General features: G+C 40.5%; 1 protein-coding gene and 1 non-coding gene across 2 annotated transcripts; both read right to left on the bottom strand.

The window, feature by feature from the left end:
* Window positions 1-3004: 3004 nt before the first annotated feature.
* On the bottom strand, window positions 3005-10120 carry LOC133570529 (uncharacterized). The gene is made up of 3 exons (XM_061923212.2): window positions 10075-10120; window positions 7903-8163; window positions 3005-4604 (listed from the first exon to the last, which is right to left on the bottom strand). Exons 1-3 carry the CDS (start codon window positions 10118-10120, stop codon window positions 3385-3387), a joined length of 1527 nt encoding a protein of 508 aa, XP_061779196.2. The 3' UTR covers window positions 3005-3384.
* An 8647-nt stretch (window positions 10121-18767) lies between these two features.
* Window positions 18768-18886, bottom strand: LOC133571159 (5S ribosomal RNA). The gene has a single exon (XR_009810316.1). It is a non-coding gene; the product is annotated as a 5S ribosomal RNA (ribosomal RNA).
* Window positions 18887-20077: the final 1191 nt, after the last annotated feature.

The raw sequence follows: 20077 nt of genomic DNA, 5'->3' as shown, positions 1-20077 counted from the left end.
CTCCACATCGAGAGGAGCCAGATGAGGTGGTTCGGGCATCTGGTCAGGATGCCACCCGAACGCCTCCCTAGGGAGGTGTTTAGGGCATGTCCGACCGGTAGGAGGCCGCGGGGAAGACCCAGGACACATTGGGAAGACTATGTCTCCCGGCTGGCCTGGGAACGCCTCGGGGTCCCACAGGAAGAGCTGGACGAAGTGGCTGGGGAGAGGGAAGTCTGGGCTTCCCTGCTTAGGCTGCTGCCCCCGCGACCCGACCTCGGATAAGCGGAAGAAGATGGATGGATGTGAAATTGGTCAAAATGGCTCTTTGACTGGTAAACGTTGCCGACCCCTGCACTAGACCAACAAGCCCCGAAAAATATCATTTTAGATAAAAATCTCATGAATTGTGAGATTTTAACAGGGAAATCATTCTGAAACTGGGTTAGTATACTGCACTCTTACCACTAATTTAAAGGGGAACATTATCACCAGACCTATGTAAGCGTCAATATATACCTTGATGTTGCAGAAAAAATACCATATATTTTTTTTACCGATTTCTGAACTCTAAATGGGTGAATTTTAGCGAATTAAACGCCTTTCTATTATTCGCTCTCGGAGCGATGACATCACAACGTGACGGCACATCGGAAGCAATTCGCCATTTTCTCACTTTCGTCGGTGTGTTGTCGGAGGGTGTAACAACACGAACAGGGACGGATTCAAGTTGCACCAGTGGCCCAAAGATGCGAAAGTGGCAAGAAATTGGACGAAATTTGTTCAAAATACGAGGGTGTGGGGAAAGCCGACAAAATGGTCAGTCGTTTGTTCCGCACACTTTACCGACGAAAGCTATGCTACAACAGAGATGGCAAGAATGTGTGGATATCCTGCGACACTCAAAGCAGATGCATTTCCAACCATAAAGTCAAAGAAATCTGCCGCCAGACCCCCATTGAATCTGCCGGAGTGTGTGAGCAATTCAGGGACAAAGGACCTCGGTAGCACGGCAAGCAATGGCGGCAGTTTGTTCCCGCAGACGAGCGAGCTAAACCCCCTGGATGTCTTGGCTCACACCGTCCCTTATGCCACCGAAGATGATCAAGAGAAGAATATCGACCCTAGCTTCCCTGGCCTGCTGACATCAACTCCAAAACTGGACAGATCAGCTTTCAGGAAAAGAGAGTGGATGAGGGTATGTCTACAGAATATATTAATTGATGAAAACTTTATTCATTACTCGCGGTTTTACGTAAATGATTATACATAAACTGTGTTTACCAATAATTTAGCTTAAAAACATTTATTTTTTTCAATCATTCGAGTACATTCGGGTAGTCTTGTGTAATGCAGTATTTTGTGTCTATTTAGGTATGGTTAACCTGAGTGCTGAAATTGTGGAAAAATATATGTTCTTAGCGCGCCTGAAATGGGCTGTCTGCACTCTCAAAGTGCATGTTGTTGCCAAATGTATTTCATATGCTGTAAACCTAGTTCATAGTTGTTAGTTTCCTTTAATGCCAAACAAACACATACCAATCGTTGGTTAGAAGGCGATCGCCGAATTCGTCCTCGCTTTCTCCCGTGTCGCTGGCTGTCGTGTCGTTTTCCTCGGTTTCGCTTGCATACGGTTCAAACCGATATGGCTCAATAGCTTCAGTTTCTTCTTCAATTTGGTTTTCGCTACCTGCCTCCACACTACAACCATCCGTTTCAATACATGCGTAATCTGTTGAATCGCTTAAGCCGCTGAAATCCGAGTCTGAATCCGAGCTAATGTCGCTATAGCTTGCTGTTCTATGCACCATGTTTGTTTGTGTTGGCATCACTATGTGACGTCACAGGAAAATGGACGGGTGTATATAACGATGGTTAAAATCAGGCACTTTGAAGCTTTTTTTTAGGGATATTGCGTGATGGGTAAAATTTTGAAAAAAAAATTCGAAAAATAAAATAAGCCACTGGGAACTGATTTTTAATTGTTTTAACCCTTCTGAAATTGTGATAATGTTCCCCTTTAAGTGTTTTTAAATCCCTGCAGCTTCCATGACTGTTACACACTTGTGTCTACTGGCCTGATACTTAAACCTGAACATCTTATCACACACAGTGCAACTAAACTTTTTCTCTCCAGTGTGTGTTCTCATGTGTGTGGTCATGTCACGCTTTCTGGTGAAACTCTTCTTACAAACAGAGCAAGTAAAAGGTTTCTCACCTGTGTATATTCTCATGTGTAATATAAGTTCCTTTATCATTCGTTCCTGTATATCGGTTGGGAACATCTCTGCGCTGCTGACCCGTCTCCGCTCGGGATGGTTTCCTGCTGACCCCACTGTGGACTGGACTCTTACTGTTATGCTGGATCCACTATGGACTGGACTCTCACAATATTATGTTAGACCCACTCGACATCCATTGCATTCGGTCTCCCTAGAGGGGGGGGGGGGGGTTACCCACATATGCGGTCCTCTCCAAGGTTTCTCATAGTCATTCACATCGACGTCCCACTGGGGTGAGTTTTTCCTTGCCCTTATGTGGGCTATACCGAGGATGTCGTTGTGGCTTGTGCAGCCCTTTGAGACACTTGTGATTTAGGGCTATATAAATAAACATTGATTGATTGATTGATTGTTGAATCTTTTAGCACAAGCTGAGCAAGCAAAAGGTTTCTCTCCAGTGTGTGTTCTCATGTGTCTGGTCATGATTTGCTTTCTGGAGAAACTCTTCTTACAAACAGAGCAAGTAAAAGGTTTCTCACCTATGTGTGTTCTCATGTGTAATATAAGATCCTTTTTAGTGTTGAATCCTTTAGCACAAGCTGAGTGTCAGGTTCAAACACTGATGACATATATTCTTCAGACAAGAAGCAAGGAATCAAGCAGAGACAGAGTTCAATTTAGCTCATGAGGAGAACCCATGGAGCTGCACACTTAGTCACAGTCTCGCCCTACGCTCTAAGGTTCAGCTCCCGCGTCCCTCTATTTATTCAAGAGTTCCACAGTCATCATCACTGAGGCCGCCTCTAAAAGGAGTGGTCACATATACTATGCAAAGCAGGTCCAGGACGCACAATACGTGACAGAATGTGGTGGGGGCCTTGTAATTTCGCCTTGTCTCCGCTTCGTCTGCGTGTTGTCATCTTATCTTCATTGAGGTACTTAAAGTCTCTGCTTCGTCTGCGCGTTGTCGTCTTATCTTCGTTGAGGTCCTTGAACTCCTTGGCGTTTAGCGGGCTAAAACAAAGATAACATCTGTGGCTGAGGCCACCCCTCAGACAAGAAGTTTTTGTCCTTGCACAAATAGAAAAGTCTATCTTGAGCACAATAACTAATAACTAAAGCAACAGACTTTAAGGATACTAAATTTAGTGTGATAATATATACATAATTATTTTAACACTAATCAAGCAAAAGGTTTCTCCCCAGTGTGTGTTCTCATGTGTAATATAATTTTCTTCTTAGTGTTGAATCTTTTAGCACAAGCTGAGCAAGCAAAAGGTTTCTCTCCAGTGTGTGTTCTCATGTGTGTGGTCATGATTTGCTTTCTGGAGAAACTCTTCTTACAAACAGAGCAAGTAAAAGGTTTCTCTCCAGTGTGTATTCTCATGTGTGTGGTCATATGTTCCTTTCTGGAGAAACTCTTCTTACAAACAGAGCAAGTAAAAGGTTTCTCTCCAGTGTGTGTTCTCATGTGTAATTTAATTTTCTTCCTAGTGTTGAATCTTTTAGCACAAGCTGAGCAAGCAAAAGGTTTCTCTCCAGTGTGTGTTCTCAAGTGTGTGGTCATGTCACCCTTTCTGGAGAAACTCTTCTTACAAACAGAGCAAGTAAAAGGTGTCTCACCTGTGTGTGTTCTCATGTGTAATATAATTGTCCTCTTAAAGTTGAATCTTTTAGCACAAGCTGAGCAAGCAAAAGGTTTCTCTCCATTGTGTGCTCTCATGTGTCTGGTCATGTTACGCTTTGTGGAGAAACTCTTCTTACAAACAGAGCAAGTAAAAGGTTTCTCACCTGTGTGAGTTCTCATGTGTAATATCATGTCATTCTTAGTGTTGAATCTTTTAGCACAAACAGAGCAAGTAAAAGGTTTCTCTCCAGTGTGTGTTCTCATGTGTATGGTCATTTGTTCCTTTCTGGAGAAACTCTTCTTACAAACAGCGCAAGTAAAAGGTTTCTCTCCAGTATGTGTTCTCATGTGTTGTGTAAAATGACTCTTCTTTCTAAATAATTTCCCACATTCAGAGCAGTCAAAGTGTTTGTTGTTAGTGTGATGTCTCGTATCACCTTTAGAGTCATTTTTACTCTCCAAAGGTTTTTGGATGTGGTCACTGTGATCAGAAGAGTGTGACATCATGTGGTCCATGTCTGACAGTGGAGCAAAGATGCTGTCTGGTTCTGACTTGATATCTTCACAATGCTCTCCATCAGCTTCTGTGATGTGTTGACTTACAAGCTCCGCCCCTCTGTTCTCCTCACTTTGACTGTGATGAAGCTGTAAGGACTGAGCTTCATCTTCATCATGAAGCTGCTCCTCTTTAATGTGGGAGGGGGCCTGTAGCTCCTTCTGTCCCACACTGGTGTGCCACTCCTCTTCATGACTCCCCGCTGACACCCGCTGGACGTCTGCAGAACAAATGAGGTGTTACTGTATTGAAGTTTGCAGTATTCAAACTATTGACATGTGAGCTAGGCCAAATAGACAGTGATGGGCAAGCTACCTGGACAATGTAGTAAGCTAAGCTACAAGTTGCTCTCAATTAAATGGAGCTAAGCTATCCTCAGAGAATTGTAGCACGCTACACTACAAGCTACACTGCAAAAGTAGCTTGCCACATCAAATATATATATATATATATATATATATATATATATATATATATATATATATATATATATATATATATTGGCCCACATGTATAATATCAATGTTTATGTTGTCCATGGAAAGAAGTTAGTAAGAAGCAAAATAAAAACAACCAACCATGGATGACAAAAGGACTGAAAAATGCTTGTCACAAAAAAAAGACATGATATGGAATATTAATAACACAGACATCTATAGAGGCAGAAAATAAGTATAATAAATATAAAAACAAGCTAATTGGTATACTAGGAACATGTAAGAAGGAATACTACAGACAATTATTAAAGAAGAACAGAAACAACATGAGAGCAAGATGGGGCATCCTAAATAGCATCATTAAAAATGCTGCTAAGAAAGATTACAACCTGTATTTTATACATGGAAATACAAAAAATGACAATATGAACCAAATCGTTGAACGTTTCAATGATTCAAAATGTCTAGGTATAATAATTGATGATAAATTGAACTGGAAATCTCATGTAAAAAATATACAACATAAAGTAGCAAGAAACACGTCAATAATGAATAAAGCAAAACATGTTCTAGACCAAAAATGACTTCATATTCTCTACTGCTCACTAGTGTTACATATCTGACTTATTGTGTAGAAATATGGGAAATAACTACAAAAGTACACTTCATTCATTAACTGTGTTACAAAAAGATCAGTTATAATAATACACCATGTTGGATATAGACAACATACAAACACTTTATTTATTGAATCAAAAATACTGAAATTCCACCACATAGTGAATTTGCAAACAGCTAAAATGATACACAAAGCAAACTATAACCTGCTAGCCAAGAATGTACAACAATTCTCAACAAAAGAGGAGAAACATAATCTTAGAGAAAAATGTAATTTAAAACATTTGTATGCACGTACAACACTTAAGACCTTCAGTATATCAGTATGTGGAATTAAATGATGGAATGGATGAAGCAAAGCAATCAAACAATGTACTAATATGATCCACTTCAAGAAACTCTTCACACTTAAAGTGTTTACAAAGTACAAAGAAGAAGATAAACATTCTCAATTTATTTCATCCATCATTCATTTTCTACATCATCTTACTCATCTCACCATATGAAATATAACTTACTTCACTCATTATTATTTATTTATTTTCATTGTGATTACTTATGGAGTATATTGTGAACACATTGAGAACAGGAAGTGAACTAAAGTTTTATCAACTGTTATGTAAAAGAAAAGGGGTAGAATTAAAAAAGCTCTGCTTCTTCCTACTCCTTTTCCAACATGTTGAAAAGACAAATTGGAAATAGTGATGCATCATGTTGTATGCATGCATGTGTGATGTATCATGTTGTATACATGCATGTGTGATGTATCATGTTGTATGCATGCATGTGTGATGCATCATGTTGTATGCATGCATGTGTGATGTATCATGTTGTATGCATGCATGTGTGATGTATCATGTTGTATGCTTGTATGTTCCAAATAAACTCAAAGTCAACACAACTCAACTCAACTAACACTTGGTGGACATTCAAGCCACAAAATGCAAATGGAGTATTGTTGGTGTATTTTAGATGGTTATAGAGGACCTCCCATTGGCTCCATTGCAAGTGGACTTTTATTTACATTTATGAGTTAGAATTAGGGCTGGGTGATGTATGGAATATACTGGATATATCGTGGGTTTGTCTCTGTGCGATATAGAAATTGACTATATGGTGATATTGGAGTATACGTTCTCACACAGTTGCTTTTAGCTGCAGGCATTACACTACAGGCTCTTCTCACTCTTTCTTGTCTCTCCTTCTCACAGAGACATAAAACAAGCGCACCTTCTTACATACGTCACATACTGTCACGTGTGCAACGTCATACGCTCTCACGGAGCAGACAGGTAGCGGCATGGTAACGTTAGCTGTGGTGCTAGTGGTAATACGAGAGAAAGAAGGTGCCAATCTGGTCACAAATGAAGGAATAATTCATTCCCAAGACAAACAGCAGGGGGTCCATCGTCTGGCGGTGGTTTGGCTTCAAGCGGGTAGATGGTGAACAAGTATGCTGCAAAAGCGTTGCTACAAAAAGTAGCAGCACTGCTAATGTAGCATCATTTGAAAAGTCACCCGCTAGAGAATGAAGAGTGCTTGAAACTCTGCATGTCAACATCTCCGTTCAGTGCCACACCCACAAAATGCCCAAGCAACCATTTCCACATCAACACCGTATGAAACAAATAGTCAACAACAGAACGAGAAAACGTCCGCAGGAACCTACCACATAGCGAAAGAACATACACTATTTGATTTCCTATTATGCAGCTCATTTTTATTTGACACTTATTGAAATATCTTGTGTGACATCATGCACAAAAGTGCACTTTATTTGTTTTTAACTATTGTAGTGGCATTCTGTACAAAAAGTGCACTTTAATTTAGTGTTGTTATGATATGTCATCTTAGTGACATCATGCACAAAAGTGCACTAATAGCTTGCTTTAAATTGTCTCTGACAATCTTGAACTTTCTGTTTTGAAATGACATGAATGTTTGTGCCACTGCTTAATAACTGTTTAATAAATACACTTTTGCTAAATTGACTTAGTTGTGATTTCCCTCTCTGCATGAAAGTTTAAAAGTAGCATATATTAATGCAGTATGAAGAAGAATGTTTTAATGTAGACACATAGAATCATCATACTGCTGTGATTATATACATTAAGTGTTCATTCAAGGCTAAGGCAAAATATCCACATATATATGGTGTATCGTGACATGGCCTAAACATATCCACATATTAATAAAAGGCCATATCGCCCAGCCCTAGTTAGAATACGATTTTTATTTTATTTTTTTAATATATCCACCATCATGTCTTTTATAATGATTGTGAACGATAGAAAAATTCCCCAAAAAAGTGCAGTTCCCCTCTAAATTCCAATGATTAGATTTAAGACTTGAAGTGTATGAGCATGAAGTGATGAAGCCTACTTGGATGAGTCTTCTAAGACAAAGTGAACAGTCCAGTTGTGATGGATTGAATGCCCTGAGAATAAAATGATATGTGCTTACTTGGACTGTGATGAAGCTGTGAGGACTCAGGTGCTTTGTCTTCATGCTCTTCAGTCTTCACAGAGACAACAGTCAGTGGAAACTTGCTGACATCATCCTCCTCCTGCCCTACAACACACTCTCCCTCCTCTTCCTCTTTCATGTGTGGATCCTCCTCTTCCTCTTTAATGTAGGTAGGCTGTGGATCATCCTCTTCCTCTTTAATGTAGGTGGGCTGTGGATAATCCTCTTCCTCTTTAATGTGAAGGGGCTGTTGAACGTCTGTTGGGTAAATAAGTAAATAAGATAAAGAGAGAATAGAAATAGTTTTGGACTGACACTGTTAACACAATGACATTATTTGTGTTCTTTCGTGTGTTGTATTAAAAGTGTGTAGCAAAACAACCAATAAAAACACGGGAAATACTTCCTTTTGTCCCAGCCACTGAAATTCATTCAAAAGTGAGTACAAAAACAGACTTGGAAATTTGATGAGGAGCAAGTTTTTTTTATAAGTACAAGGCAGCATTGATTGAGGCATTCTTAACTTTACACTCACTGATATAAAGTGTGTAAATATTTTATTCTGTATACGGTCTATGATACCTAAACTTTATCTCTAAACTTAACCACAATTTGTGGTGTAGAATGACGTCTGGAACTCAAAATAGTTCCACATGTCTGGGAACGCCACCGACGGATAATCCTTGATATTACTCAACAAATCTTTAGGGATCTATTCCGTTTCATAATTAGATTTTTTTCTCGTATCTGCTTTTCGCAGGAACATCTAGGCCAGGGGTGTTTAAACTAATTTTAGATGGGGGGCCACATGGAGAAAGATCTACTCCAAGTTGGCCGGACTGCTAAAATTATGGCAAGATAACGTAAAAATAAAGACAACTGCAGATTGTTTTCTTTGTTTAAAAATAGAACAAACACATTCTGAAAATGTACAAATCAAAATGTTGTTTTTTTTTTTACATACAATAGTACTCTATCTTTAGTTGTCCTTTTTTACACTTTCAGAATCAATTGTGATAATGTTCACCAGTCAACTCATTGGTGTTCATTTTCAATCTATCAAGATAAATAAATAATATAAAAATCAAATTACAGGATATTATTGATGTAGTTTGCTCATTTTCCCCAACTGGTGCGCTAACATAATGTGTTTTAGTTGTGTTTTACATATGTCACATCGTCTGCAAAGATACAAAGAATTGCTATTGCGAACTCTAGAGGACACATTTAGAACAACAGTTTCTTTCATTCAAAAATGTCGACTTATTTTTGTACTTAGCAAACTCATCCCGTGGGCTGGATAAAACCTGTTGGAGGGCCTGATCCGGCCCGTGGGCCGTATGTTTCACGCCCCTGATCTAGGCCCTTTGTGTATTTAGAGAGTTGCTAGCTGCACAACAACCATCTTGGCTTGATTGATCAATACGTTTTTTACTTCCAGGAAGAAGTCACTTGACTGAATACAAATACGTCAGGTTCAAACACGGAACTATCTATTAAACGAGACAAGAAGCAAGGAATCAGGCAGAGACAGAGTTCAATTTTGCTCATGAGAAGAAACATTTGGGGCTGCACATTCAGTTACAGTCTCCCACAACGCTCTGAGGGGCAGTCCCACGCGCTCCTCTATTTATTCAGGAGTTCCCTAGTTAACATCACTGAGGCTGCTTCTAGGGTGAGGGGACACATATTACGCAAGCAACCCCAGTATCACAATACGTGATTATTCAGAATGCAGATGTGCTTGAGCTGGAGATTTCGCCCTGGCTCTACTTTGTCTGCGTGTTGTCGTCTTATTTTCGTTAAGGTACTTGAAGTCCGTCCTTGGCTGTTTTAGCGGACTGGAAGACAGAAACTGCTGCTGCGAGACAACTTGCAGTGGAAGATAACAAGTTAGGTTAACACTTCCTGGTTTCTGCTAAGTTGCAACTTGTGCTTGGTTTACTCGCACAGCATGAATAGGAATCAAAGATGGCAGCCATGTCTATTCTGTGTTCAGTGTGTTCTTACCTGAGGTCTGAGTTTTTGTGTTTTTTATGTATGAGATTTTAATTCATTTTAGTGTGAATGAGTGGTACTCTGCAAGATAAACAAATTCTCTGCAGAGTGGGATTTCTGGTGGATAGTTTCTCATCAAATGTCACTGGATTTCCATAGACTTTGGCCTACCTATAATCCACCTGTTCAGGTAGCAGTAGCAGACAGCTAGCACCATTCGGCCTGCCTGCTATCCTTCCACCATCAGCCTGACTGCTGCTTGCCTTCCACCATCGGCCTGACTACTGCTAGCCTTCCACCATCGGCTTGACTGCTGCTAGCCTTCCACCATCGGCCTGACTGCTGCTAGCCTTCCACCATCGGCCTGCCTGCTGCTAGCCTTCCACCATCGGCCTGACTACTGCTTGCCTTCCACCATAGGCCTAACTGCTGCTAGCCTTCCACCAATAGCCTGACTGCTGCTAGCCTTCCACCATCGGCCTGACTGCTGCTAGCCTTCCACCATTGGCCTGCCTGCTAGCCTTCCACCATCGGCCTGCCTGCTAGCCTTCCACCATCGGCCTGCCTGCTAGCCTTCCACCATCGGCCTGCCTGCTAGCCTTCCACCATCGGCCTGCCTGCCACCCTTCCACCATCGGCCTGACTGCTGCTAGCCTTCCACCATCGGCCTGCCTGCCAGCCTTCCACCATCGGCCTGACTGCTGCTAGCCTTCCACTATCGGCCTGACTGCTGCTAGCCTTCCATCATCGGCCTGCCTGCCAGCCTTCCACAATCGGCCTGCTTGCTAGCCTTGTAAATGGTAAATGGGTTATACTCTTTGACACTATTTCCACATTCACCCATTCACACACACATTCACACACTGATGGCGAGGTCTGCCATGCAAGGCGCTTACCATGACCCATCAGGAGCAAGGGTGAAGTGTCCTGCTCAAGGACACAACAGACGTGACTAGGTTGGTAGAAGGTGGGGATTGAACCAGGAACCCTCAGGCACGGCCACTCTACCAACCGCGCCACTAGCCTTCCACCATCGACCTGCCTACTAGCCTTCCACCATCGACCTGTCTACTAGCCTTCCACCATCGGCTTGCCTACTAGCCTTCCACCTTTGACCTGCCTGCTAGCCTTCCACCATCGACCTGCCTACTAGACTTCCACCATCGACCTGCCTACCAGCCTTCCACCATCGGCCTGCCTGCTAGCCTTCCACCATCGGCCTGTCTACCAGCCTTCCACCATCGACCTGCCTGCTAACCTTCCACCGTCGATCTGCCTACTAGACTTCCACCATCGACCAGCCTACCAGCCTTCCACCATCGACCTGCCTACTAGCCTTCGATCGACCTGCTGTTTGCCTCCAGCCATTGGCTTCGTCTACGGGCTTCCACCCATCGGCCTTGGTTGCTGGTCTTCAGCCCTGTCTGCTAACATCTTCAAAAATAGTAAAACAAGTAACTTCTCCTCTCACTATGTCACAAATTATTATATTGTGTTTTATACTTTTGTGTGGTTTTACTGGTGTCCCAAATGGGTCTGGTCACCCCACTCACGAGCTATGCTACTTCAAGATGCACAGTTTGACATATTTGATAATTTGACATTTCATCATAGTGGCAGCGACAAAATAACCTCGGCCTTATCTCAGTTGAAGATTTCTGTGACTTTGGACAAAACAAAATGGCTGCATACTATGGTAGAGTCCATTCATTCTTATTGTTTCCTTGTTTTGAGAGATCACGTCAACATTACTGCATCCTCCCCTATTGTGAGCACTTACTTTCACAGATTAAAGACCGACTCAAAAGATTGTAACTTTAAACGCAAATCTTTAGTTATATTATTGTTATTGCTCTCAGGAAATGTTGAGACTAATCCAGGCCCTGATACACCTACACAATGTTTTACACCTGCGGATTTTAAAACTAGATATGGTCTTGGGATTATTCATATCAATGTTCGGAGTTTACTACCTAAACTGGATATGATAAAGATCTGGATAAACTCAACAAATGCTGATATTGTAGTCTTATCTGAAACTTGGCTTAAACAATCTGTGCTTGATAAAGATATTTACATTCATGGCTATAATGTCTATCGAACTGACCGACAAAGAAAAGGTGGTGGAGTGGCCATATATATTAAGCAGAGGCTTGATGTTAAATTAGTGCTCTCTGAATCAGTAAGTAAAGAACTTGAACTGTTAGCACTTGAAATTGAATTAGCTAGAAATCACCACATTATGGTAGTGGGGTGTTATAGGCCTCCATCTGCCCCTAGTAATTCCCTATCTACTCTTGTGAAGCTTCTGTCTCAACTGAAATACAAGGAAATAGTGATTTGAACTGGGACTGGCTCACATCTGTGTCTGACTCTTTGAAAGCACAGTGTGAATCTCTAAATGTAACACAATTAATTAACTCAGCTACAAGACCTAATCCTAAATGCCCTCAAAAAGCTACACTCATTGACTGAATTCTAACAAATATGCCCTTTAAATTTGTTGCATCTGGTGTTTTCCCTAATGATGTGAGTGATCATTGTGTGATTGCAGTAGTGCGAGACACAAGGATCCCTAAAAACAAGCCTCGTCTTCTTAAAAAACATAATATGAAATTATTTGAGACGCAAGCATTTTTACACGACTTGCATCTTTTTAATTGGGATAGAATTGCTCTTTTTGATAATGTTGAACTGGCTTGCAAATATTTTCACGAAAACTTCTTGAGTATAGTGAACAAACATGCCCCTTTTAGAAAATGAAGGGTTAAAGGACGTGACAATCAGTGGTTTACATCGGACCTGTCAGATGTATTGCATGAGCGTAATGCTGCTTGGGCCAGGGCACGCAAGTCAGGGTTAGAAGCAGAGTGGTTGAATTTTAGACAATTAAGAAATCAATGTACCTCTCTCCTTTGGAAAGGCAAATCAGAACTGTATTTCTCCACAACAAATGAAAACCACAAACACCCAAAGAAGTTTTGGAAAATCATCAAATCTTTGTCAGCCTGCTGTAATTCAGTCAATCTCCCACCTAGTATACTTGTTGATGGTGTCAGAGTAAGTGACAGAAGAGAAGTGGGTAGTCATTATAATAATCATTTTATTTGCACTGGTTTTCTCTATAATTCTGACAACTCTACTGAAGTTCCGCTAACTCCGGAAAGAACCGTTGAAAATACCCAGGTTTTTAACTGTACGCCCTTTACCACAACAGAGGTCATGAGGGCTCGAAAACAACTTAAACCTAGAAAGCCAGCTGGCTCAGATAAGTTGGAGCCGCTCTTCCTAAAGTTGGCAGGTGAAATTATAGCTGGACCACTGACTCACATTTTTAACCTTACTCTAATTTCAAATGAAATCCTCTTGGATTGGAAATCTGCCCTTGTAATCCCCCTATTAAAAGGAGGTGACCCTAGTAATCTAAATGATTACAGACCAATCTCTTAACCCTCTGTTCTGGCAAAAGTGCTTGAATCCCTTATCAGTGAACAGATAAAAGACTTTTTGGACACCAACTTTATTCTGTCACCATTTCAGTCAGGTTTTGGCAGAAATCCCAGTACTGTTACTGAATGCTTTGAAGTTTATAAATGATGTAACTGAAGCTCTTGACAAAAAGCAGTGCTGTCTGTCCCTCTTCGTTGACTTTTTCAAAGGCATTTGATACTGTTGATCATGTCATTTTAATCAAACGTCTTTCAGCTATTGGTTTTTCTCAGCAAGCAGTTGGATGGTTTGCAAATGACCTCACAAGCAGAGCTCAGGCTGTTCAGATAGAAGGTTCCTTCTCGGACGTACTGCAAGTGGAAAAGGGTGTCCCTCAAGGTTCTGTGTTGGGCCCATTATTAAATAATAATTAATAATGTTGGACAGAATATTCCGAACTCAACTTTCCATTCCTACGCTGATGATACTGTCATATACTGCACAGCACCCACTCCTGCTGAGGCCTTTAAATATCTACAACATGCATTTGACAGAGTACAAGAACAACTTTGCTATCTTCAACTGCTTTTAAATGCAGAGAAAACAAAGTGTATGTTCTTTACCACATCAAAAACTGTAAGATCAGCACTGTGTGAGAACATTTGAACAAGAAATGGGCAACACATTGTGTTAGTGTGTGCTTTTAAATATTCAAGATTTGTAATTGATGACCACTTGAGTTTTAAGGAGCACATTCAGTATGTTGTAAAAAAAAACTGAAACTTTTACTGGGATTTTATTATAGAAACAAGTCTTGCTTTTCTTTTACTGTGAAACAGAAATTGGTGGAAACAACCTTTTTACCTGTTATTGACTATGGAGATGTGTTGTACATGAATGCTACTGCTGGTTGTCTCCACAAGCTGGATAGTGTGTACCACGGGGCACTGAGATTCATCACCAACTTACTCACCATTGTGTGTTATACTCAATGGTTAACTTACTCACCATTGTGTGTTATACTCAATGGTTAACTTACTCACCATTGTGTGTTATACTCAATGGTTAACTTACTCACCATTGTGTGTTATACTCAATGGTTAACTTACTCACCATTGTGTGTTATACTCAATGGTTAACTGGACATCTTTATGTGCTCGACGCCTCAATCATTGGTATGTGTTCATCTACAAAACCATTCTGGGTATCACCCCATCTTATCTGTCTTGTCTTTTAACAAAGAAACAAGGAAGTCACAATCTTCGTTCAATGAATGTTCTGCAATTTGTCGTCCCCAAAGTAAGAACTGAACTGGGCAAGAAAGCATTTAGGTTTTCAGCAGTGGAGGCTTGGAATAACCTACAATCCAATATTCAACTTCAAACCCTTGTTACATTGAATGAGTTTAAAGCTTCTGTGAAAGGATTGCAGTCTACCTTGTCTGTATGCACATGTGTTATGTCAGCAAGTTTTAATGTTGTACATTTAATGTTTTACGTGTTGTTTACTGTTTTAATGTAACCTTGCTGCTGCCCTCTTGGCCAGGTCTCCCTTAGAAAAGAGATATTTGATCTCAATGGGATTTTTACCAGGTTAAATAAAGAAAAAAAAACAAGAAAAAAAAAAACAGCTTTTTATTTGAAGTGTTAAAGAAGTCAACTAAGTGTGCAGTGCAAGGTGAAATGCAGTTATGTCATCTTCTTGTCAATAACACACACATTAAACTTTTGCATGTTGTTGCTTCCTTATTTGTCATTATTCAAAGCTGATTTTAATGTGTAGCAGCGGCAGCTGAACTCAATGTGACAACGTGTCATAGTTACGTCAGTCAGCTAGAATTAAAAATACAAATAGTTGTGTCGTTAGTCCAGAATCTTCACAGTCCTCATGGACGACATAATTAGGAACCAGTACTAAAAAAAATGGTACCGTATTTTCCGCACCATAAGGCGCCCTGGATTAAAAGCCGCGCCTTCAATGAACGGCATATTTCAAAACTTTGTCCACCTATAAGCCGCCCGGTGTTCTAAGCCGCATCTAACTGCGCTAAAGGAATGTCAAAAAAACAGTCAGATAGGTCAGTCAAACTTTAATAATATATTAAAAACCAGCGTTCTAACAACTCTGTTCACTCCCAAAATGTACGCAAATGTGCAATCACAAACATACGTATATCAACATGGACAGAGCTGCGTGAAAAAAGCCACCCGGCCTCTTCGCGTAAACTTAAACTTACCTTAACCACTCGCTCATCTTTTCTTCATCCATCCCTTCGAGTTAGCTTTTATGATGACGCCGGCTGGAAAGGTCTCTTTTGGCAAGGTCTTCCTTTTGAATATCACCATGGGATTTTCTGGCCATTAGCATGGCAAGCTAGAACCACAGTGAAGGATGACTTCTCATTCCCTGTGGTGCGAATATTCACCGTACGTGCTCCCGTTGTATCCAGTGCGGTTCACAGGAATATCAGTTGCTGTGAAATAGTACCGGTAATCCGTGTGCGGATGGAGAGATTGCGTCTTTTCATGAACCGGATCCCTGACGCTTAGTAGGAGCCATTTTGTGGTCTTTACAGATGTAAACACACAAAGGAAATGAAACGTACGGTGATATCCGCGCGCTTTTTCTTCTTCTACGCGGGCGGGTGGTTGCTTACAGTAGAAGAAGAAGCGCTTCCTGTTCTATGGGGGCGGGTGCTTACCTTGGCGGTTGCTTGCGTAGAAGAAGAAGCGCTTCCTGTTCTACCGGGAAAAAAGATGGCGGCTGTTTACCGAAGTTGCGAGATCGAAACTTTATGAAAATGAATCGTAATATTAATCCATATATAAAGCGCACCGGGTTAAAAGCCGCACTGTCAGCTTTTGAGTAAATTTGTGGTTTTTAGGTGCGGCTAATAGTGCGGAAAATACGGTACTTGGTATACATCCCTAATCTTCACCACTAAACCTTTGAAATATGCTGACATGTGTGCTGCTAAAGGTAAATAAACAGTAGCCATATTGAATGTTTGCCTTCATTTGACCACGTGAGGTAAGGAGGACGGCCTCTAGGTCACATGGTTACACCCCAGCAATTACACTGTTGATGATTGATGAGCATTCATTTTTAAATGGTGGTGTAAAAAAGCAAGTATATCTCCATCTTTAGTCATAAATGTGGCCCCCGGATGAACATGTGTCACAAACATTGTATTAGATGATATGTGGATGTTGTGCTTACTTGGACTGTGATGAAGCTGTGAGGACTCAGGTGCTTTGTCTTCATGCTCTTCAGTCTTCACAGAGACAACAGTCAGTGGAAACTTGCTGACATCATCCTCCTCCTGCTCTACAGGACACTCTCCCTCCTCTTCCTCTTTCATGTGTGAGGGCTGTGGATCCTCTGAAGTGAAACTGTCCCCCTGCAGATGAGGGAGACATTCTTCTTGGTGTCCAATCAGCTGATGGATGTCTACAGGACACAAACAAAACACATTTTAACTCCTACATGCTAAATATTAAATTGTACATGAAATATAGGGCTGTGGCTATTGAAAATGTCATTAATCAAGTGTTCTACTGGAAATGTTTTCGATTAATCGAGTAACTGGATAAAATAGTGTTGCTTGGTTAAAGACAAATTTAAGCGACTTTTAAAGACATTTCACTTAATAATGAACGGCCAATTGGTTTGAGATGGTATGAGATCAAGATGTCATCTTTAGATCAGGCTTTGTTTTTTCCACAATCACTGCCACTTTAAAAAGTTAAAGTACCAATGATTGTCACACACACACTAGGTGTGGCCAGATTGTTCTCTGCATTTGACCCATTAACCTTGATCACCCCCTGGGAGGTGAGGGGAGGAGTGAGCAGCAGCGGTGGCCACGCCCGGGAATCAATTTTACGGTGATTTAACCCCCAATTCCAACTCTTGATGCTGAGTGCCAAGCAGGGAGGTAATGGGTCCCATTTTTATAGTCTTTGGTATGACACAAGCTACTGATCTCAGGGTGGACACTCTAACCACTAGGCCACTGAGTAGGTGGATGTAGCAGGTGTTGTAGTAGGTTAATGGCTGCACCAATATGAAGGAAATAACAGGTCAGTATAGCTTTTACACACATAAATAACTTGACAAACCTGCCAGCTAGCAGGCTAGGTTTACAGCATTAGTTACCATGGTAACTGACTCTGTCTTACCTCTCTTATTTTTGGAGGTCAAACTCTGGAGCTTTACATACTCAGGAGTTTGCACTTAACCTGCTCTCTGGAATATTCCCCCGGTGACTGTGTGAGTTTTGTGTAAACATGTTGATACACTTTGTTACAAACTGAGAGGAACATCAACCTCTCATAAATATTGTGTGTCTGAACATCCTCACATGACAATTCATCTTCCTATAGACAATCTATTGAAGAAAAGTGTTCATAATAAATATAAAGTTAGTAAAGATGTGAGAGTAAGAAGTAAACAAACCTGTTGTGTGTAACACAACTTGATGTTTTTCATGTTGTCGCTCCTTCTCCTCTTTTGTTGGACAAAGTTCCTCCTCGTACTCTGCTATGGTTCTTTCGCACATTTTCACACAATCACAACACTTTACACTCACACTTGATCTCTGCTTAGCGATGTGTTTTCATCTCTCTTTGTTAGCAGCTAACAAGCTAAGCTAACTAGCAAGCTAAGCTAGCTGGAGAAGCATCAAAGTGCGCTCGGACTAATATACAAACAGTTATTATGACTCTATTTAATAGAGTGTAATAAAGGACATATGTGTGTACATGGACGCACAGATTAAGAACACTGAACTGTGACGACTGCAATAACGTCTTCACCGTCAGACGCCATCTTGCTTTATCCTCGCCCTGTTTGCTTCGTGCGCAGTCTTGTCAGATCTCGCGAGAGAAACAATTAACCAGCTCTTTTCCAGATCTCGCGAGAGAAACAAGTACAAACCAGCTCTTTTCCAGTTCTCGCGAGAGAAACAAGTAACCAGCTCTTCCCCCCCACCCCCGGTACAACTATTTCAACATTCTGAAAATAAAAATAAACGTTTACATTTTCAAAACAAAGACATACAACTTATTTTGGTAAATAAACAGTAGCTTATATGACCCCTTTAAATGATAAGTTGGCTGATCAGAGCGAGACGAGTCGTGGCTCCTCAGCTTCATGCAGGACGGAGTGGTAGGAGGCGTGGGCGAGGTTGACTGACTGCAAAAGACCACACCATTATTTTTAAATCAATCTAAATATTGCTCTAGTTGGTATTTGTGTTTGAAATCCTGTTGTAAAGGTTTGTACTTTCAACTGTAGTTGTAAATATTAAGTGGAATTGTATTATAATAACCGAATATATTCCGTTATTTTGGAATAGTTGCAATTAAAGCAATACATGAATCACAACAGCTGTAGTCTCAGCACTTTGTAGCGCCCTCTGGCGTGAGTGTAAAAGCTTACAGCACCTGGTATTCCCAGGCGGTCTCCCATCCAAGTACTAACCAGGCCCGACCCTGCTTAGCTTCCGAGATCGGACGAGATCGGGCGTGTTCAGGGTAGTATGGCCGTAAGCCGAAAGACGAGGTAAAACCAACGTTTTTAAATGGAACTCTTACAGACGGGATGGGAGAAAATGACTACCGGTAATTATCTAAGAGCCTGGCGCGCATGCGTACACTAATGTGCATTTTCTGTCTGTGTGATTGTCTTCCTTTGCTACGGCGGTCAAGTTGCTTTCACGGTGGATATTTGCCTCCGGAGCTCCAGCGGAAGCTCCCCCTCACTGTGCCCACACTGCTCTCTCATGCTGCGGGGAGATTGCAGGAGAGGTGCCGCTCTCAACACTACTTTATGCTTAGGGACCGTCAATAAATTACTATTGTCTTCGAAGATGTATATCTGCTACATCAAAACACTGATTCATCTAAAAGGAGGTCAAATAAATAGTTCTACATTTTTAATATCGTTCCTGATTTTATATTTTAAACATTTTTTTAATGTAAACAATAATTATTTGTTTTAAAAGTCTCCATGTCATCATGCAACTTAGTAACCAAATTCAACTTTATATTCCATCCATCCATCCATCCATCTTCTTCCGCTTATCCGAGGTATATTAGTCCTTTTATTTTAAAATAGGATCAAAAACATTTTGATATTAAAAATAAATGTTTCTTTTCAATAGATTCCTGGTCATATGACCTAAAATCCCAAATTCACTTGATATTTGAAATGTTTTCTCTAATGTGTTTCACACCTTTTTGTTTTAAAATGTAAGTTTAATTGGATTTTATATAAATTTGTAATATTGAAAACCATGGTTTCATTTTTAGCTCCCGCAACAACTACGACTATCCAACATAAAACCAACTTGACTCTCATTTGGAGCTAATAAAAATGTTGATAATTATCTGTATAAGACATATCATGCACATGATCTTTATTAAAACACTTTTTTTTTTAAATAAAACCCTATTTTAAAATAAAAGGGTGTGTGTTACACTAAAAGGTTAGCATGACTAATAAGTGGAATTAGGTTACTAAATTGTATGACATGGAGACTATTGGGAAAATATCCTTATTTTGTTATATTAAACATGGATATAATGTTAAAATTATGAAATAATGGGCATGCACAATAAGGAGGTATGACTAATTATTTACCTTCTTTTAGATGAGTCAGTGTTTTGATGTAGAAGAATACATTTTTCAAGGCAATGGTGATTTATTGACGGTCCCTAAGCATAAAGCAGTGTTGAGAGCT

The sequence above is a fragment of the Nerophis lumbriciformis genome, linkage group LG28 (assembly GCF_033978685.3).
Source record: "Nerophis lumbriciformis linkage group LG28, RoL_Nlum_v2.1, whole genome shotgun sequence".
NCBI classification, from domain to species: domain Eukaryota; kingdom Metazoa; phylum Chordata; class Actinopteri; order Syngnathiformes; family Syngnathidae; genus Nerophis; species Nerophis lumbriciformis.
Note: the sequence above shows the minus strand (reverse complement) of the source record. Positions and strands in the feature narration are given on the sequence as shown.

Bases quoted from the DNA above. Each gene is read 5' to 3' on its own strand.
- LOC133570529 (XM_061923212.2), bottom strand. From the start codon at position 10,120: ATGGTGCTAGCTGTCTGCTACTGCTACCTGAACAGGTGGATTATAG. The intron at 8,164-10,074 runs GTAGGCCAAAGT...TTTACCCAACAG, and splicing joins CCTGAACAGGTGGATTATAG to ACGTTCAACAGCCCCTTCAC. The intron at 4,605-7,902 runs GTAAGCACATAT...TTTGTTCTGCAG, and splicing joins ACAGCTTCATCACAGTCCAA to ACGTCCAGCGGGTGTCAGCG.